General features: G+C 43.2%; 1 protein-coding gene across 1 annotated transcript in view; it reads left to right on the forward strand.

Moving 5' to 3' along the window:
• The window catches only part of KTN1 (kinectin 1), a gene marked incomplete in the record, with an annotated part of 2,305,074 nt that overhangs the window by 1,742,916 nt on the left and 539,798 nt on the right, over positions 1-22,360 (forward strand). The window contains 1 exon segment of the mRNA XM_044074427.1: positions 18,368-18,448. Within this exon segment, the coding sequence (XP_043930362.1) occupies positions 18,368-18,448 (81 nt within the window).

Raw genomic sequence — 22,360 nt, forward strand, 5'->3', positions numbered from 1 at the left:
GTATCAAAGGCCTTCGCCAGATCGAGGTAGGCTGTATGGACTGCCTTTCCCTCATCAATGGCTTTGGTGACTGTTTCAAAAAGTCAACCAAGTTTAGAAGGCATGATCTGCCTTTGACAAAGCCAAACTGGGATGGATCCAAAGTCTGCAAATTCCCTATGTCTTTATTTATGAGGTCCATTATGATCCTCTCCATGGCTTTGCAGATAAGGCTTGTCAAGCTAATGGGCGGTAATTTCAGGGTCGGTGGAGGCACCGCCTTTGTGAAGTGGGACCACAGTTGCAGTGCGCCACTCCTGGAGTGCGTATCCAGAGGTAAGACTATGATTAAACAGCTGTCCTAGCTGTGGGTTTAATTCCTCGTTGAGTTCGTGGAGCACACAGCCGGGGACACCATCAGGTCCCATGGATGCTGTGTTTTTGCTTTGGAGAGCAGTTCTCACTTGGGCGTTGGAGATGTTTGGGGGGCTGCAATCGCTTGGTATAGATATCTCTCCTTTTGGGGTGGAGGGGGGGGGAGAAGTTTGCACTGAACCTGTCAGCCAGTATGTTGGCAATGTCTGTAGGATCAGTAATCTTCACATCACTTTGAACTAGTTCTGAGCATATCTGGGAGTTTCCTCCCAGGTTTCTAACATAGCTAAAGAAGGCCTTATGATTGTCTTTTGAGTCTTTAGCTATTTTTCTCTCAAAATTTGCTTTGGATGATTTTGAGAGCTCTTAGTTTTTTACTTATAGTGATCAAGGGTGTCTTACCTTTTAAGGATTTTGCTCTATCTTGTAGTAGCTTCCTCCTTTTGTTGTAGAGTTTGTTTATGGCTGGGGTCCACCAGAGTGGGCGCTTGCCTTTGGTACAAAGAGTCTTTGTTTTGCTTGGGATTGCCTTATCCATGCAGTCCTGCAGGTGCTGGTAGAAGGCATTTGTAAGTGATTCAGCGGCTTGAGTACTGTTTTCCGTCGGCTCGGGGCCTTAAAGGAGACCACACTAGTCTTTAGAAGTGTGAAGTCGGCTTTAGAAGTTCTTTACTGTGGTCTTTTTATTTCAGGTGGGGTGGGATGAGGACCTCCAGCGAGATTAGTTTGTGATCTGATCTCACCAGTGAGGGGTATACTTCGGTGTTGAACATTGTGCTCCCATGTTCGTGATGATGAGATCAAGTATGTTTTCTCCTCTTGTGGGGATGGTGACTAGTTGTTCCATGGCATTTGAGTTTATGAATTCCAGGAACTTTTGGGCTAGGGTGTTTGGGCTTGAGTAGTGTTCCCAGTCTATATTAGGGTAATTGAAGTCACCTAGTATGATGGTGTTTGGTGATACATTTATCCCTCTAGTGTTTTCAGGAAGGCCATGTGAGGTTCCTGAGTTTGTGAGGGTGGCCTGTAACATGCTACAATTTGCAGAGCAGTCTTGCCTATGGTTAATTGCACCTGGATGGTCTCCGATGCATCGTGCGTTGCCACCAGTCTTGAGGTGTGGGTGTCTTTGATGAATATGGATACCCCCTCCTTTCTTGGTATTGTCCGGATTTTGGGGCGGAGCATGATAAGAGGTAAAACCTGATAGTGCTGGGGTGCTCTCAGGAGCCTTGAACCAGGTTTCTGTCACTGCACAGACATCGATGTTCTCCATACTGAGAAGGGCCTCAGTGCGTGCATTTTGAGATTTAGACTTCTGGCATTGAGCAGCATTACCCTTAGTTTTTTCCTTTTTTGTGTTCTAGGGTGGTAGGTTTAGAATTTGAGCCTTGCCTAAAAAGGCACTATGGGGTGGCAAGAGCCTTTGCCAATATCCGGAATCCCAGGGTGACAGGTGCAAGCCGTCCCTTCTTGGACAGCGTGGCTTGTCCAGCATGTCATCCCAGGCAGACAGACATTGGATCCCCTTTGAATGACACCAGAGTTTAAGCCAATTGTTAAAGCTGATCATCTTATCTCTGTATTGTGGCATCATTCTTGGTGAAGGTAGGATACTGCTCAAGGTCAGGGTCATACCTGCCTGGGCTACATAATCAGAGAGCTCCTCAATGTCTCTTTTCATGTAGTCCAAGGAGGTGCGTCTCAGGTCGTTTACACCAGCGTGGACAATGACTGAGTCATATTTGTACCTGCTGTTGAGAGACCTGAGTGCTTGCGTTATGTGGCGGATTCTAGCGCCCGACAGGCAGCTTACTGTGACCTTCTCCTTACTCAGTCTGGTGAGCGGGACGTCAGTGTGTCTGACTATGGAGTCACCAATGACTAGTGTGTCTGGCATTGTGTTTGGCCTTAAGGGCTGTGACTGTTTGACACTCTGACTGTGAGGTCTATGTGTTGCAGGTGTTGTGTTCTGAGGTGGTGGTTGTTTGGGTGTCTGCTTTGGTGGCCTCTGCTGTTTTGGTAGATTTTTGATCAGAGCCGCCAGTATGTCTTTGTGTGTTTATGTGTATGATTTGAGGTTGTGATGGTACTATGTGAGACTGGGTCTATAGTGTGTGTGGTAACCTTCTCCTCCTGACTGGTCTTGCCAGTCCTATGTTGAGAGAGCTCAGCCTCCAGTTTGGCCGTATAGTTGCATCTCTCGCATGTATTTGTGTTTTGTGGGAGGAGGAGAGGGTTGTCTGTGTACATGAGGCAATTGTAACATTGCCTCAATATTCCCAGGTTCACCAGCTGAGCAGGAGAGGACACTAGCAACTGATCCTCGACATGCTAGAAGGACTAGACAAAAAACTTTAAAAGAGATTCCGGGGACGTGAGTGACCGAGAAATGGGGTTTGCCTTTTGGGGTGCTATCTATAAGAGTGCCGTATCAAGGTAATAAGTACTGTAGGAGCAAGTGCTAGGTTTAACAGATAGAGAAAAGTCTACTTGGAGTCAAGTAGAGATGATCTTTTAGGTATTAGAGAAAGTGCTAGTAACAGGGATGCTTAAAGGTAAGATTGAAAAGAATGCACTCTGCAGTGTGCACTAGAGAAGTTAGATATGAAAGTAGGTAACTTGAGTTTTACCTGTTTAAATGTTAAGGTTTAGTGGAGAGTTACTATTTTTAAAACAGCAAGATGGACTGAAAGGGGTGGTTACTTTTGTATTTTGGTACTATGAAATACTGTAGGATGGTCAATAAATTTAAATAATTGAAGGGGTGGGATTTCAAAAGTGATGGTTTTGTGATTACTCACATAAGCCAGTGAAAGTAGAGAGAAATGAGATATATGGTCAGATTAACATAAGAGGCGGGCAACTAGAAAGACAGTGGTATTTAACAAGACAACTTAAATGGGTGGGAGGGAGGGAAAAATTCTGCCTGACTCAGAACAGAGAGAGCTGTGGTCTCTTTTGAAGTTTTAATATGCTGTTAAACAGAATGCAAGCAAAACACAAGGTAAAGAAAACAAACTACAGTATTCAAAATATAGAAAGGCAATACAGAAATACAAAAATAACAGCAAACTAACCTTTCCTTCACAGCAAAGTGTAGCAGAGTCTGGATGAGCCTTTCTGGTAAAGCTCTGAAATGTTTTAGTTTACTCCTTAAATAGAAATTTTAGTTCCTAGCTCCACCCCTCTGTTAACAAGTGATTAACCTTAAGTGACCTTTTCTGTCTTATGAATGAGTCCTTAATTAATCAGTTCTTATTTCTGCCTGACTCAGAACAGAGAGAGCTGTGGTCTCTTTTGAAGTTTTAATATGCTGTTAAACAGAATGCAAGCAAAACACAAGGTAAAGAAAACAAACTACAGTATTCAAAATATAGAAAGGCAATACAGAAATACAAAAAATAACAGCAAACTAACCTTTCCTTCACAGCAAAGTGTAGCAGAGTACAGTGGTACCTAAAGAATTTATGGTCTCAACACAGGCACAGCTTAGAAACCGAAATACCACTAATTCCATGCCTGAAACAAGAGTTCCTGTGGTGGGCTCGGGCATGCCAGTCAAACCCAGGTTTGCCCTTCCACAGCATTCAACCAAGCCAAACCATCACAACGGACGCCTCAGACCTCGGTTGGGGGGCCCACATGCTGGACAAGTGCATACAAGGCTTATGGACTCCAGAGCAGCTGCACCTGCACATAAATCAAAAAGAAATGCTGGCAGTACAACTAGCAATCCAGAATTTCAGACCATTCCTCCAAGAAGGCCAGTTGATGATAAGGACAGACAACACCACAGTCATGTGGTACATCAACAAACAGGGAGGCACTCATTCATACCCTATATGCCGAATGGCCCTGGACCTATGGAATATGGCTCTGAGTTACAACATTCAGTTACAAGCAATTTTTGTACCGGGAAAAGAAAACATCCTAGCAGACATATTAAGCAGAACTACCTCGGATGCTCACGAATGGATGCTACACCCGGACATTTTCAAGGCCATCACAAAGAAATGGGGACTGCCACAAATAGACCTATTCGCATCCCCACTCAATCACCAGCTCAAGAAATTCTGCACAAGGACATACCACCCACTTGCTTGGAAGGTGGACTCTCTATCCTTCAGTTGGAAAGGCCTGACAGCATATGCATTCCCACCTCTCCCTTTGATGCACAAGGTGCTATTGAAAATCAAAGAGGAACGTCCAAGGATAATTCTGATAGCTCCAGACTGGCCAAGACAACATTGGTACCCATTACTATGGAGCATGTCTCTGGGGAGAATGTGGACACTACCCCTGATTCCCTTGATGTTAACCCAGAGCAACTACAACATCCTACATCCAAACCTGAAAACTCTGCAACTGACTGCCTGGAACATTACATAAGAGCAACTAACCCAGATTTATCCCAAAGGGTTAAAGACATTATCCTTGAGGCCCGCAGACCTTCAACAAGAAGGAACTATGCAGGAAAATGGAAGAGGTTTCTCATTTGGAGTACCGACAGGGGCAAAGATGTGTCAAAGGTAGACATTGCCAACATCCTGGAGTATTTGGCAGAGCTTTTCCATACAGGCCTGTCCTATTCCTCCATCAAAATACATGCATCAGCTATTTCTGCAGAATACAGCTTTGATCCACCTGTCTTCGCATCCTCTACTCAGGCAGTTTCTGAGAGGAATTAAGAATGTAAAACCTCCTAGGAAACCACCATTACCAGCATGGGACTTGAACTTTGTACTAGAAAAATTGACACTTCCCCCTTTCGAACCAGCAGCAACAGCAGATCTTCAACACCTATCCTGGAAAACTGCTTTCCTGCTGGCAATTACCTCAGCAAGAAGGGTTTCGGAACTACAGGCTTTAATGGCAGTACAACCCTTCCTAATCTTCCATCAAGATAGAGTGTCCATGGGAACTAATCCTACATTTATGCCTAAGGTGGTATCCAGAGTGTCTTTAAACCAGGCAATCCACCTACCTACCTTCTTTCCCAATCAACAGAACAGGGGGGAAAGACTGCTGCATACCTTGGATGTACATAGACAGTTACGCTACTACCTGGACAGAACCAAGGGTAATAGAAAATCTGACCAGCTTCTGGTAGCATATGCAACAGGAAGGGAAGGAAAAGCAATTTCCAAACAGACAATCTCCAAGTGGATAGGAAATTGCATTAGATTCTGTTACTCCTACCATGGAAAGGAAATTCCACAGAACATAAGACCTCACTCTACAAGGGCTACAGCCACTACCACAGCTTTCTTACGAGGAGTGGCTACCAAGGACATTATAGAGGCTGCTACTTGGACCTCCGTGCATACATTTGCCAAGCATTATAACTTACCTTTATACTCTAGATCCCGAGCAGGGTTTGCCACTGCTGTTTTGCAAGGGATCCTAACTACACCATAATTTCTTCTTCCTCCTCCCCTAGTTTAGCTATGGTATTCTACCCATTTGTAAGGACTGCAGATGCATCCTTGAAGGACATAGTACAGTTTTGTACCTACCATAAATGTAGATGTCCGAACAGGATAGCATCTGCAGTCAGGATTACCCACCCTCCTTTCCCTCTGTGGTACTCCTAGGGTATTTGCCAACCTAATAGCTAGCTGGGGGGGGATCTCTTATGGTGTATTTGTTTGTATATATGTACATACATGATTATTTTGTGTGTTTGCCTTCTACTATTTGGAAACATTGGCATTTATCCAAAAATTTTGCTTTCCTAGAGGGCAACTGGCATCTGGGGCAAGAAACACTGAGGAAAATGGCGTCGGCTGATGCCTTTATACCCGAAGAACTGCAGCTATGACGTCGGGTGAAGTGCGACACCAGCCGAGGCCAGACCCAGACTTTGGAATCCGGCCGACCGAAGGGCTGCCTGACGACAGGACAACCCATTTGTAAGGACTGCAGATGCTATCCTGTTCGGACATCTACATTTATGGTAGGTACAAAACTGTACTTTCATAACCCAGAGACTGCCCATGTTATGGAATAGACTTCCCATACATGTCAAGCAGAGCACCTCACTGGCCCTCTTCAAGAGAAAGCTTGATGAGTGGATGGGAAATAGAAAATTCACTCCAGGGATCACTCCAGTGGAACTGGGAACTAAGGTTGGGGGTGGCAATGGTGGGCACACCTATGAACCCATGAACCTATAAGAATAAAATTGCTTTGCCTAGGCCCATGAAAGCCCATTCTAAAAGATCAGTAGCCACTTCAGTGTTTTTTCAATCTAGAGCTTCAGAGAATGATATATGTACAACAGCTACTTGGGCTTCTCCCCATACATTTTATTACTCATTACAAATTGGACTTTGTCTCTAGGAGAAGAGCATCCTTTGGCTCAGTGGTGCTCAGGAATATCTTTCTGTGAGTCTTCCCAAGATCTAAGGTAGCTTGGGGACTCTGTCCCATGTCAAGGATAAAATGAAGATGGACAACATCAGATAAAGAAGATATGTACTTACCATAACTTTCCATCTGTGTTGTCCATCTTCATTTATCCTTGACTCCCCCTCCCTCCATCCCCTGTCCTTTGAATATTTTTTGGTGGAACAGATTATATACTTTAAAATTATTGTGATCTTTAAAGCTTAGCAGATATGGTTTTCTTTCGGGCTTCCTCATCTATTATCTATACATTCTATGCAAACTCGATCTGAGGTAATTGGGAGAGAGGGATTGTGGGTAGAGGTGAAGCTCAAGAAGTTTTGGTTGGCACGAGCTGTAGTAACAGTCGAGTCTGTTCCGATATCGGAACTGGACCCATATGTCAAGGAAAAATGAAGATGGACAACACAGATGGAACATTATGGTAAGTACATAACTTCTTTTTTAGCAGGGAAAGATAACACCCTGCATCCCTTTGTGGGAGATTGAGGGAGATATCCCCACAACCCAACACACACTTTTGTGTATACCAACTCCAAGACTGCACAGATATGGAAAAAAGATTGCAGTTGATGCTATGCTAACTTAATTGTTCTCAATACTTTTGCACTTGCGCATTGTGTAGTACAAGCTATTCAGCAAATTTAAAGACAGAGGTACTGTGTAGTGATGGAACATTTGACACCATCAATACTCTATGAACTGGCACCATTAGTGAGCATGACTCTAATTTTTTTTAATTTCTCCAAATCTTCTGGGTTTCTAATACCATGACTGTGTTAAAGTGCAGTTTAAAATGTACATAAATAACATTAATTACCTTTAGTCTTGAGTCACGAATAACTCTTCAGGATGTGCAAAACATTTTCTCTTTATTTAAATCCACATATGTCAGTGCTGGGAGACTATATTCACAAGTAAAAATTAGTCTCTCTAAGCAGCAAAAATACACAGTTATTTACTTTTGTTATCCGTATCATGTATGCAGAATACTGATATGGTCAAATAGGATTTCTGCACATGAACAATCATGTTTTTATTAGAAAAACACAAGCCATCTAACTTGTTAATCAGTCTTGTTTCCTGACTTTGTACATTTTAGTACGAGTACATTCTAAATCCCCAACATTCCATGCAACTATCCATCCCAGTCCGGGAAGGTCAGAGCTTACATACAGTGTGTTCATTCTTGCTTTCAGAAACCAGTCTTTATAACATTCTTAGCCCCTTCAGCACTACTTTCTTTTTACATTCAGTCATCTGTTAATACACTTGCAGCTTGATATTAGAATGCAATTGTGAAACACACAGAACTACAGTAAGTATTTGTGGTTTGCATAATTATGCATCTATACTACATATCATTTTTAACATGAACAAATATTAAATAATTCATTAAACATATTTGTGAAGAAATTGTAAGTTAATATGCATTTTGTGTAGAATAATCATGAGAGAAGCATTTTTCTCTAACAATGGGAATGGACTCCATTCGTAAGTCAAAGTATGATTAACGTTCATGGGTTAGTATTGTTTCAATCTTTGATGTCAGCCAAAAGTGCTCTTTGCAACTCCCGCTGTGCCCAGTAATGATGACTCCTGCAATTCATACGAGGTTACATGGATTGGTAACATATCTAAATATGATTGTAGATTCCCGTTGCTCCTGCTACTATTGGAACTGTCCGGGTATCTTTCTTCCACGTTGCTGTAATTTCTGCCTGCAGATCCTGATGTTTTATGACTTTGTGTCTCTCTCTATGCAGGACACTGTTGTCACTGTGTGTGGCGATTTCACTGATCAATGTTACTTTTGTCTTCTTTTCATGGACCACTATATCAGGTTTTCTAGCATCTATCTTTTGAACTGTTGTTAATGGGTGATTCCATGTGATATAAACTTAAGCATTTTCTGTGATGCTTTGTGGCTCATGTTTCCAGTGTTTTTTCAGCCACTTCAGTACCATAATGTTTGCACAATCCCTAGTGAAACAGTCTTGCCACATTATTATGCCTATCAGTATACAGTCCTCCTGGCATTAGTATATCATATCACAACCAGCAACAAGGTGTGTGACCGTTTCCAATATAGTTTTACAAAACCTACATTTGTCTGTTTCTCCCATATGTTTAATGGACTTTGTAAACCAGAATGTATGTATCCCACTATCTTGGGCCGCCAGTATTAACCTTTTCAGTGACTCTTGCAGTGAAGATGCAGTGATTATTCCTATGGCCAGGTACTCCGACTGTCATCAAAGAACCAACCTATGTTGGTCCTTGATCCAGCTTTGACTCTTTGAGTTCCTCTTAGGTTGGTCATATGTATAATAACTTTTCAACAGAATGGGTGTCAAATCTTCACTATTTTTCTGCAGTTGCAGGAAGCATGCTCGTTTAATGGTTGGGTTTGAACTGATGGCTTCAGAAGCTAGTTGAGCTGTTGTAGTGCATTGTATGATATGACAGCATATTATGGTGTAATACGCTTTAATAACTTGTGTGATATCACATCGTATCATGGTGTCCCTAAATGGTGAGGCTTCCAAGAAGAAATATGCTGTGTTGGAACAGAAAAGAATGTTTACTAGTTTGTAGACTCACCGAGGTGGGTCCCCTCAAATTAACTGATAGGTAAGAATGCGTTTGTCATCCTCTGATTGGCAAGGGCGTATTTGTTTTGAAGACGTTTAAACCAGCAGTTCTATTTTCCACTTTCCCTCTAAAGAAACTAGCAACATTCAGAGTTTGGTGGTGCTTTTGCTTCTCTGACTTGTCAGACTTTTTGATGTTTCCACTTGGACAAGAACTGGAGGAAAATCACCAGAAGGTCTGTGTAAGCCTTTGTCGTCATTTGTGTCAGACATCTGTGTGGAATCCTTCCCATGATGAGAGGTTATTTTTCACAAGTGAGTAGTTACATAATTATTAACTGCTGGTCAGGATATCTTGGAAGATGAAGATTTATTATAGAACACATAACCTTTATAATAGAGTACCTGATGCAACTTTTTACAGGTGGTTTGTAACAGGAATTGTTTCTGCACAGACTGCATTGTACCTTATTGTAGTTATTTGTATAATCACATTTATTATTGAGTCCTGTGTTGAGCTATTTTTTTCCCTGTTGATTAGCAACTGGAAGCCTCATACATGCCCTTCAAGTTCTATCCTTTTTTACAGGAGGTTAACTCATTCAAGCCTAAAATTCACACCTGTAGTTCCTTATGGCATCCAGACCTTTTTGGGTCCAGCTTCTTTAACTAAGGAATGTATCGGCTAATAACTGAGACTATTAATATGCAATGTACTGCAGTAGAGAAATTATTCACGATTTGTCACATACTGTACACATTTTCATATGTCTGCTCATATTTCAAAGTTGAGAGACCTACATGCTATTGAGGAGTATGGTGTGGAATGTCATGTTGGGAGACAGCAAGATTAATTTTGTGTCCATTTGTATCACACTGTATTTGAAAACATAATTGTTGAAATTATGGTAATAATATTTTCATATGTACTTCAAAAACAAGTGGTTTAAAATATTACATGACATTAGGTGAAACCTTGTGTGTAGTTGACAAACTGTCATTGATATTTGTACTGTAAGTTGCACATCTTGAGAGAGATTCAGTGTTTGTATTGATTGTACAGTTATGCATATGTTTTCATATTTCTGCAAATATGTCAATAAACATGCACTCAGAGAGGAAGTTCTCACTTCCCTATGAAAACTTGCTTCTGTTTAACAAAAGTGTTCTAACAGTATATGTTTAGCTTGGGAAGTTTCCAAGATATGACTATTTGTGAAAGTTTAGCAAAAAATGTAATTCTGGGTTTGTCTGCATTATAAAATAGTATTTATTGCAAGTGTATTGATTCACCAACTGTATCACTGTAAAGAGTACGCCTTACTGATAACATTGACATTCGTACTATTGTAATGCCTTTTATTGTTCACAAAATATTTACATTTGTTTATCTTATGCATTTAAGTTTATTTTTCAGGATATGCTGTGGAGTACAAGGATGTATGTAGGTTGCTAGAAGTGTGAGATTCCACACCACAGAGGTGTTAATGAGTTAAACAGTGATGCCAGCAGGGATTGACACTTAGTCATTTGTACTGTAGGTGTCCCGAGTCTCTCTTTAGTGGCTCCCATGTCACCTCCATTACAGTGTTTGATAGTGAAATTGTAAACTTCCTCTGAGTATTTAAGTAATTTTGTCACTAGGTCGGTTCTCTGTCTGACATCTCTCTACTTCAGGAGAGCTACTGAGTAAGCTTGCAATGATATTTTTGCACTCCTGTCAGTCTGTGATGCATTAATGCAACCCATTTATGAGTTTTACTGCCTCTTTTTGAGTCTTCTGTAAATCAGTACATCTCAGGACTTCACCTTATTATTTGCTGCAAGGGTGTTTGCAGCATTTCTATTCTCTCTCTGCTTCAGTTTCTGAGATGTTTTGCACCTTGATTTCATAGAGTGTATTTCTAGCAGTTTAATTATGTAGATGTTCCTTTAAGAGGGTAATTATACTGATGTATATATTTTTTCTTCGAGAAGTTACCAGTTTTAGTACATGAATCATCATAATTTTGCTAAGTAATACATATATTACCGGAAAGCAAGGGGGCAAGCACACAGCATATTTGGTTGCCCCATGGAAGCAGGCACAGAGAAGTTTACACTTTGAAAAGACCATTTGATTAGGTGAGCTTTCAGCAGTTCCTATGAAAGATGTACAGATGTGGGCAGATCTGTTAGTACTGTCAAAGTAGTAGCCTTAATCTGAACCTCTGCAGCATCTGTATATCTCTGAAAGCATCTCAGTTAGCATAACTACATACTGTTTCATCATTCTCTAGGAGGTAATTTAAATCCCAAGTGTTCTTTTTTATTGCATTTTTCCATGTCAGAGCTGAGTTAAGGGAGACTCTTCCCATTCGTTTATGGGCATCTTTCACCATTGCTGAGGAATAGTTTCTGGAAAAGAGCTAGTTTTTCCAATGAGAACTGCTGTGAGGAGCTTAAAAATTGTGATTGAAAGTTCACACTTTAGTGCTCACACACCTGCAGTCAGACATCTGCAGATCTAATGTTGTTCCTGTCATTCTGCTTCACATATGGGTCTCTGATCCGAACCCTGGATCTGGCTCGGCCACTTCCCACAGACTAGAACTTCCAGGTTTAAGCTCCTCCCTTACCCATAATCCTCTACATCCTGCCCAGCCTCCTCAGATCTCATTTGCCACCAGTGTGCCCAGATGTGTCTATCAGGCTCAGATGTTTCTTATTCCTTCTTTTCTTATTGCTATCTTGTTTAAAGTTTACTAGTTTAATTATTGTGGTTTATTTTCTCTCTAATATTTATTCTCTCCCCTCATCGAGTTTTTTGAGGTGTGTTAGGCTTACTCTTCCCCTCTCTTTCAGGCTTCGACCCTTCTTTCTTTCCTCTCTTCTTCTTAGTTGATTAGTGACGCATTGTTATTGTACCTGTGTAGAGGTTAGTTGTAGTTTTATTTGTTGTTGTAGTTGTGTTTATATTAATTGCTAGTTGATATTGCTGTTTGTTGGTTGTCAGTAATGGAGAAACCAACCGGCTTTAAAAAAATGCTCCAAGTGTGGCACGAAAATCCCGTACTCTGATGCTCATGACTGTTATGTGTATTGCCTGGGGACTACTCATTTGGATACCCCTTGCAGCATTTGCAAGAGGTTCATCCCCAGAGCAATACAGAAAAAGAAGAGCAAGTATATCCTGAAGAGTTTTTTGCCCGCTACTTCTCCTGGGTCTTAACCCCCCTCCCAGCTTTCTCTCGGCTCCAAGGCTAAGAAAAGATGCCCCAAAGAGCCAAGGGCATCCTCATACCCGCCTTCTAAGGCTCCAAAGACTTCGGATATGACCACGCTGGCTCAGAGGCCTATATTGGGTCAGTCAGATCCAATTGACTTGATGGCTGTGAGTGAGCCTTCCACTTCTGCCACGGCCTTGGATCCGAAGTCCTTGGATCCAAGCAGTCCGCTTCTGATCTGCAAGTCTCCTGATCTGCAATCATATTCTAGGTCTCCAGGGAGATCCATCACTTTGGTTTCTCCCACACTGCCTTCCAAGATCCTGCAGACCTCCAGACATTCCCGTCTGTCTTTGGTGGCTTCCTCCAGGTCCTCTCGAAGCCACTATCTTGATGTGGACAGCATGGTTAGATCCATAATCAAGGCTCAGATTTATATGGGGGTTTTCCTGTTCCATCCCCTCCCGAATCCGAGCTTGCCCAACCTGCGACCTTTTCTCCTTTTCCGATACAACTTGCGGTTTCATAGCCCCAGGACAGTAGTCTCCCGCGGGATTTGGGGTCGAATCAGAGGGCCTTTGCTTCCTCTACTCAGACAGCTGCCGTGACGGCCTCTGCTCCAAGGTCCTTAGATCAGAGTGCATCCTGGATCAGGGATGCCGACTGGATCCTAGGGGAGAGGGACAGCTCTGCTGCTTTTGGATCAGTCTCTCCTCTTCTTTGGAGCTTCAGTCCTCAACAGTTCGGGTCCGGTTCGGTCTGGGAGTCGGGGTTTTGGTGGACTGCCTTTGTCTTCATTGGCAGCTTTGGCTCCAGGGTAGCTTGGTGGTATCTCTCCTGGACCCTCTGCTTTTCAGGCTCTGGAAAAGGTGTTCTCTGTCAGAAGAGTCCTGGACACTTCAACTGGTGCTTCACCCCGTGTTCCTCCTCTGGATCATGGTTTTGGATGTACCACTCTTGCCCAGGGTCAGCCTGTCTCAAAGGACCCTCCAGCCTGTTCCACCTGAGGTGGTCCCTTCCTCTTCCAACTCCACCCCTGAGTATCCCATGGAGGATTTTCCACAGAAGAGGACATGGAATAGGAGGCATGTGCACTCCTCTGTGGAGTCCCTCACCAAGGATACAGATTACGAGGGAGAGGGGCCCCCCAAAATGCCACTGGACGATGTCTCCTTTGCCAACATATCAGAGATTTTAAAGGTAAAGGGTGGCTGGACTTCAAAACCCCTTCAGCAGAATCTGTATTCCTGGAGGCCTTTGGGATGGGACTGTCCTCATCTTGGGTGGTCTCCTCGGTGGACGCTCTCTTTGACATGGTCACCAGTCGGATGTGGAAGGAGCAGACATGATAGAAATCGTTCCTAAACACCCAGTTAGGATACTATCACCCCCCCCCCCCCAAGGACCATGCTTTCTGGGATAAGTGTATTCTTGTTGATGTTAGGGTGCTGGTAACTGCTACCAAGGAGGAGCTCTCCCAGCAGAGATCCACTGTCCATACGCCGAACAGGGAATCCAGAGCGATGGATAGGTATGGGAAGTGCACTTATGCCTCAGCACTTCAGGTCACTCAATTACTTGTCACACTTGACTCTCCATTAGAGAGAATTTATCAAGGAAAACTCTGGTTTCCTGGTGAGTCTATGCACAAGGGGGAGTTTGACAAAATTTCCCCTAAGCTAGTCACTCACTCCTGTAGCCATCTTCTCTTAGACTTATTTCACACTCAGCAGAGGGTTCTTCTAGAGCAGCCAGCATCGCAATGCGCTGTCATGCGTGGATGCAGCTGTATGATTTCTTGGAGCCCCTTAAGGCATCATTTGTCAATGCCCCTTTGATACCTGCTCGCTGTTCGGACCATCTGTTAAGGATACTCTGATCCACTGTGAGCAAGAAGGCAAGACCTTGTCTGCCATAGGGAGTATGTTTTCTGTCCCCCAACGAACTTACTGCAGGAGTCAAAGGGGTGCTAAGAAAACTTGGTTTCATAAGTTTCAAGGTTCCTTGCCTGACCAATGTGGAGAGTTCTCCTCCAGAGGCAGAGGAAGAGCCTATAATGGGAGGTGCTGCCCTAGAGCCAGAGGGAGCCTGCAGAACCAAGGCTCTAGAGAATATTTTAACAAGCCCTTTCAGTGCTCCTGAAGTGCTGCCTGGCTGTCCTACTCTGGACGAAGTTGGGGGTAATTTTTCTCTGCAATCAAGCGCCTGGGCCCAAATCATGTCAAATGTTTGGGTGTGAAAAATAATGTCCAGAGGTTACTACATTCCTTTTTCCCTTCCTCCTCCAAATGTTCTCAAAACACTCCTCAATGTTCCACCCAGTCAGAGGGAGTTGGCAGTAGCCGAAATCACCGCATTACTGCAGAAAAGTCATCCAAGAGGTCCCGCCAAAGAAAACAGGGGATCTGCAGTCCATTCTGGACCTAAGCAATATCAATTTGTTCGTGAAGAAGACCAAGTTCTGGATGGTGATGGTACAGTCCATACTCTCATTGCTGAGGAAGGATGATTGGATGTGCTCAGTCGATTTCAAGGATGTGTTCTATCACATAAAAATAGACAGGTGCTCTAGAAGTCATCTGTGCTTCCATCTAGGACCCAGTCCCTTCCCATTTCGAGCCCTGCCCTTTGGTCTTACCAAAGGCCCCCCCCCCCCCGGTTGTTTACCAACTGCATGGCAGAGGTTGTAGCTCATCCACGACTGCAAGGGTTTCAGATATTCCCATATCTGGACTATTGGCTCTTGACTGCCCCCACTCCACATCAACTTTTGTCAGGCCAGGGATTATTTTTACCAGTCGTCTCATTTTCTAGGCATCAGTATAAACGTGGACAAGTTGCAACTAATGCTGGTTCAGAACCTAGAGTTCATTGGGGGTACAGCTGAACACTTCTACTCAAATAGCTGCTTTGCCCCAACATTGCAGCGACACTTTGAAGTCCCAAGTTCAAGCTGTTCTGCTTTTTCCATCTTCTACAGCCAGGTCGATTCTAAGAGCTCTGGGATTTATGGCTGCTGCCATTCTTTTGGTTCCACTGGCAAGGTACTATATGTGCATTCTTCAGTGGACACTGTCTGTTCAATGATCCATTCTACATCATCCCCAATCTACTGCTATCAGGTTGACAAAATTTGCAGGTCCCATCTAAGGTGGTGGATTCAAGCAAATCTGTCAATCGGCAGTCTGTTCATTCTTCTCTTACCTTCAACCACTGTGACCACTGATGCTTCTCATGTAGGGTGGGGGGAGCATTTCCAGGGGAAGATGGTCCAAAGCACATGGACTCAGAGACCAGTCTGCCTATCAACATCTTGGAGATGAGGGCAGTTCTTCTGTCATTGCAAGCCTTTCAGGATGTCCTTCCTCCAGGGACTATTGCGAGTCACACAACGTGTCTGTTGTCTGGTACATCAAACAAGCAAGGAGGAACCTGTTCATACCCTCTATGCAGAGAAGCCACGAGGGTCTGAGAATGGGCGATCTCTTCAAACCATTTTCTTCTTTCAACACATGTATTGGGGAAATCCAGCATGTTAGCAGACAAGCTCAGTAGGTCTATTCTTGATGCTTCAAGAGTGGTCCGTCAATCAATCAGTGGCGAACAAGATATTTGATTGTTTGGGGGGGGGGGTCTTCCCTGCTGCTACCTCTGTGTCCCCTTACAACAACAAATGCAGCACTTATTTCACTCTGATTCCCCCTTCAGGGGGCTCCCCGAGGAATGCTATGGTCCACAGTTAGCCCCGGGGCTCCTCTATGCCTATCCTCCTCTTCCTTTGATCCCAAGATCTCTTCAAAAAGCCAAACAGTTGAAGAGCTCGATAATCCTCATTGCCCCCTTCTGCCTCATCAGGTGTGGTTCCCCTTCCTCTGGCTTCATCTCAAACATCCTCCATGGATGCTGTAACCCAAACTGGACCTCTTTTCTCACTTGATGTTAGGACGCCACCCCAACCTCCATACTCTCAAGTTGACTGCATGGTTTCTCCAGTTCCTGTGATTGCTAGAGGGCCCAGGTTTTCCTCTCTGGTCAGAGCTATACTTTTGGCCTCTCGGAAACAATCTTCTAAGAAGGTATACAAGAGTAAATGGAAGAGGTTCTCCATTTGGGCAGTCAACAGTAGCATTGATCCCTTTTCTTCTCCGACTCCCTCTATTCTGGCATTTTTTGGAATATTTATATAAGCAAGGTTCTAGTTTTGCTACCATTAAACTTCAGTTAGTGGCTCTTTCCAACTTTCTTTCAGGATTGCCTTCAGGATCTGTTGTTTTTGCTAGGTTATGTAAATCCTTCCTGAAGGGGATTTTTCTTTTGAGGTCTCTTAAAGATCCTCTGCCTCCATGGGATCTCACTCTGGTTCTGCAAGCCTTAACCCAGAGTCCCCTTGAGCCAGCTGAGGATTGTGACTTGAAGTTTTTGTCTTGGAAATCCACTTTTCTTGTTGCAATTACATCAGCAAAAAGGGTTTCTGAGGTGCAAGCACTTTCTTCCAAAAATCCTTACGTAATTTTCCATAAGGATAGGTTGCCTTTCTCCACACTAATCCTTGTTTCATGCCAAAGGTGGTGACATCTTCCAATATCAACCAAAGTATTCTGTTACCAGTGTTCTATTCTAATTATTCTAACAAAGGAGAATACCTTCTGCATTCCTTGGATGTTCACAGGCAGCTTAGGTTGTATCTCCATAGGACAAAGAGTTTAGGAAGTCGGAACAGTTATTTGTTTCCTTCTCTCCTAATCGTAGGAGTCAAACTGTTTCTAAAGTGACAGTTGCAAAGTGGATTACTAACTGTATTGCTTTCATGTATGAAAAGAATGGTGCTGTTGTCAGGTCCTCCAAAAGCTCACTTGATGAGATCTATTGCTGCGTCTGCTGCTTTTTCTTCTAGGATTCCAGTTGATGACATTTGTGCTGCAGCCAACTTGGTCTAACTCTCACACCTTTGTGTCCCACTATAAAGTGGATGCCATGTACAGGAGAGGATGTCCTTTGGTTCATTGGTGCTCCGGCATATCCTTCTTGAGGCCGCCCAAGAAATTATGTAGCTGGGGACTCTGACCCATACTTGAAGCAGAGTGAAGAGGGACATCATCAGATTTATTAGTTATGTACATACCATAACTTGGTATCTATGTTGTCCTCTTCTCATTCTGCTTCACCTTCCCGCCCAACCATCCCCCTCCTATTGGATATGCTTCGAGAGATTCTAGATGGCCTTTGTCCGAAACCCTGGCTCCAGGTTGAGTTCATGGTCATCTTTCTTTTTCCCTTGGCTTTGGGGACAGCAAACTCTGAGGAGGTTGGGCGAGATGTAGAGGATTACAGATAGGGGAGGAGTTTGAGCCTAGAAGTTTTAGTCTGTGGTAGGTGGCTGAGGCTGATCCAAAGTTTGGATCCGAGACCCATACTTGAAGCAAAATGAGAAGAGGACAACACAGATACCAAGTTATGGTAAGTACATAACTGGTAATTATAGTGAGTGACAATTGCCTTTTTAACCTTTTAAAGTTCTCTAAGCATTCTCTTTTCATACTAATTGAAGGCAGCTATCCCTTGAGTGGTCATGGAGCAAAATGTCAATATTTCTGTATGAGCTGTATTCTTTGCTGTTTTTATGCCAGTGAAACATTTATTGTGGTCATCTTACAGTTTTGATGAGCAGTATGCCTGTAGATTGTGCCAGTTGTTAACAGTTGATATTTTGCAGTATTGATTCAGTTTTTTTTGCATTTATGTAGCTCTTGTATTGTGCATTTATAATGTTAACTGAATTAATTATTTATGGTTTTCTTGCAGAATAATCATGAAGATGCAAAGGAATTTGAGAGACTGGCAAAAGAGCATTTAAATACAGATTCAGTAACGGATCATATTTCGGTTGGTATATCTCTTTACAGTAAATCATGTAAAACCATGTGTATGTTTATTGAATATGTCATAGCTACGTAATTTTTTTTGTCAGTTTTGCTGCTCATTAACATTTGTTTCTCTGGTTCTTGAGAGAAAATTTTCACATTATAATGCTTTATCTTTTAGCTGATCCATAAACAATTGAATATTCAAATGCAGCCACTACAAGCAGAATTTTCAACCAGCAAAGTCAGTGTATGTGAAATGTGTTATGTGCTTTCTTTAGCAGAAGAGTTTCCCATAAACTAGGGGATGTACAAACAAGCTGTGATTCGAGTAATGAAGATTTGCTTTGGAGATATGGAGTAGTGGGCCTTAGTTGGATAGACTTCTGAGGCTGCAAGAGTGCCTTTCCAAGGAGTTAGTTTGGACAGAGTATCCTGATGAAGTTTTAATCGTAATGCGGCAAGAAGATCATCCGCTTTTTATTTCACAGGCAATCATTTTGTCTTCTTTAGAGACATGGGTGGTGATCTTGGTAAAGGACGTTAGCATTGAAATGGCAGATTTTAGTAAAAATAGTTTGTAGGGCTGTGGTCTTTTTGCAGAATTATTTTAATAAATAGTAAGCATTATTCCAATTGGGAGAAAAAGATGACATTACGTATGGATGATCTGGCTGAATGTGAAAGGAAGCAAGATATAGTGTCTAGTCCCAGAAGAGTAGATAGTTGACTTTTAGTCTGATATTGTCAATGTTTTTGAAAGTTGAGTTTAATCTAGCCAGATCTCAAGATATCTGAAGTTGGCAATGGCTTCTATGCTGTCATTGTCTTGATCTTTGATGAGTTTTTTTTTTTTTTCTGTTCAAATGTGTATTGTCCAAAATCCTTTTTTGTTGGGCTTTAAAAGGAGTTTTTTGGAAGTAAACCATTTGCTAAGAGCTAGATCATCAAGTTGAAGTTGATCCAGAATGCCTGGTAGCTTGGGTATATATAGAAGACCATATCATCTGTGTACAGTAGTAGTTACAGATAGGGTGAGTCGGAAGGAAATTTGCTGACAGAAATTGAGAGGCGGTGAGTGTAGAGCTTTTATGGGACATTTGATTTTATAGTGCAAGAGCTAATTTTTATGCTGAACCAGTCTAAGGGTCATAGTTCATAGGTTCATACCAGGCTATCTGCCCTAGGGCATTTATAAGCCTAGCCAGAGTGTGTGTGGCTTTCGCCACCCCTTGGAATGAGAATACTATGCCCGTTTAGGGTTTAGTTTACTGTGCCTCTGTCTAGTAGTGACACAAAGATGACCCCTGGGGTAAACCTATGATCTCCCATCCACTCGTCAAGATTTCTCTTGAAGAGAGTCAGTGAGGGGCTCTGCCTAACATGGACTGGGATTCTGTTCCAGAGTGTAGGGAGCCTCTGGGTTATGAATCTGTCCCTCCAGCACGTCCTATTTATTTCTGTGTTGGGGTTCAAATCTCTCGCTCTCATGGCTCTGGTGGATTTGGATTTTCTGAGGTGGAGCATGTCCATTAATTCCGGATTGGACATGGCCTTGTACGTCAGGCATAGATCGCCTCTGAGTAGGTGGTATGCGACTGAATAGAGCTGGAGTTTCTTCAGCCGGGCAGCATATAACATATGTTTGAGACCCTTGATCCTCTTGGTGAGGTACTTTTGGGGTCTTTCTAACTGCTGCAGGTGTCGGGTAAGGTACATCCCAAATGGGGCATTGTATTCAATTATGGGCCTGATAAGGGAAGAGTATAGGGGCACAATGACCTCTCTTGATCTAGATGTGAATCCTTTCATGATAAGGTGGGTAATATAGAAGGTCTTCCTAACCACCTTGGCAATGTGAGTGTCAAATGAGAGGTTACTGTCAACTTGGGTCACTGATTATTACTTCCGTACTTAATGGATTACCACCTATGTGGTAATTTGTGGGTACTTTGTTTTTCCCAAAGGGTATGACTATACATTTTTTGGCGTTCAGTTTAAGGCCATGGCTCTGGCACCAGTTATCCGTTTCTATGAGACCTTTCAGAAGGATGCTTGTGTCCGCTGGAGTATCAATTATGGCGCCCAGTTTGCAGTCATCTGCGAACTTTGTCAGCCACAATCCTCCTATGTTTGCTTGCACCTCGGAAAAATAAATGCTGAACAAGAGGGGTCCCAGGACCGAGCCCTGTGGGACGCCTCTTGTGACTGGCTTAGAGTCTGACATGGCTCCAGCAATTCTCACCTTGTGGGTTCTGTCCTTGAGCCAGTTTGCAACCCATCTTATGACATATGAGTTTACATTTAAGCTGGTGAGCTTGTCTATGATGCCAGAGTGGGGTATTGTGTTGAAGGCTTTTGCAAGATCAAGGTAGGCTGTGTGAACTGCCTTACCCTCATCAGTGGCCTTAGTGACTGTTTCAAAAAAGTCGACCAGGTTCAAAAGGCAGGATCTGCCCTTGACAAAGCCGAATTGGGTAGCATCCAGTGTCTGTAGGTCCCCAATGTCTTTGTTTATGAGTTCCATAATGATCCTCTCCATAGCTTTGCAGACCAGGCTCATCAAGCTTGTGGGGCGGTAATTTCCAGGGTCCGTAGAAGCACCTCCTTTGTGGAGTGGGACTACTGTTGCTGTACGCCATTCTTTGGGTAGGTATCCTGTAGTAAGACTAAGATTAAACAGCAGCCTTATGTGCGGGTTTAGCTCCTCTTGGAGTTCATGTAGCACGCAACCCGGGACACCGTCTGGTCCCATTGATGCTGTGTTTTTAGCTTTGGAGAGGGTGGCTCTCACCTGGGCATCTGAGATGTCAGGGAGGCTATACTCTGCTGGGATAGATATTTCTCCTTTTGGGGGGGGGGAGAAATTTGCACTGGACCTGTCTGCCAGTATGTTGGCAATGTCTGTGGGTTCAGTTTATTTTTTGTCATTTTGGACTAACTCTGAGCATATCTGGGAGTTTCCACCCAGGTTTCTAACATAACTAAAGAAGGCCTTGTGATTGTCTTTAGTGTCTTTTGCGATTTTTCTCTCAAAGTTGGCCTTGGATGATTTTATGAGTGATCGTAGTTTTTTGCTAGAACTGATCAGAGATGCCTTCCCTTTTGGGGATTTTGCTCTGTTATGTAGTAGCTTCCTCCTCCTGTTGTAAAGCTTGTTAATGGCTGGGGTCCACCAGACAGGATGCCTGCCTTTGGGGAAATGGGTCTTGGTTTTATTTGGGATTGCATGATCCATGCATTCTTGAAGGTGTCTGTAGAAAGCGTTTATAAAGGATTCAGCGGTGTGGGCTGTGGTTTCCACTGGCCCAGGGGCCTTGAAGGATACCACTTCAGTCTTAAGAAGTGTGAAGTCAGCTTTTGAGAAATTCTTCACTGTGGTCTTTTGTGCTGGGGGTGGGGGCGTGGATGTGGATTTCCAGTGAGATTAATTTATGGTCTGATCTCACCAATGAGGGGTATACTTCCGGTGTGGAGCATTGTGCCCCCATGTTTGTGATGATCAGGTCTCGTATATTATCTCCTCTTGTGGGAGTGGTGACTAGTTGTTCCATCACATTTGAGTTTATGAATTCTAGGAACCTTTGGGCTAGGGTGTTGGGGCTTGAGTAATGCTCCCAGTCTATGTTTGGGTAGTTGAAGTCTCCCAATATGATGGTATTTGGAGAGACATTCATACTCTCCAGTGTCTTCAGGAAGGCTGAGTGGGGTTCCTGGGTTTGAGTGGGTGGTCTGTAGCATGCTACAAACTGTAGGGCAGTTTTGCCCATGGTTAGTTGCACATGGATGGTCTCCAATGCTTCGTGCGTTGCCACTAACGTGGAGGTGTGGGTATCTTTGATGAATATGGATGCTCCCCCTCCTTTTGTGGTTCGGTCCAAGTTTTGAGGCCGAAAAGCATAATATGAGGTATAACCTGGTAGTGCTAGGGTGC

This window comes from Protopterus annectens, chromosome 6.part0, assembly GCF_019279795.1.
Source record: "Protopterus annectens isolate FY-2018-M chromosome 6.part0, PAN1.0, whole genome shotgun sequence".
NCBI lineage: Eukaryota > Metazoa > Chordata > Ceratodontiformes > Protopteridae > Protopterus > Protopterus annectens.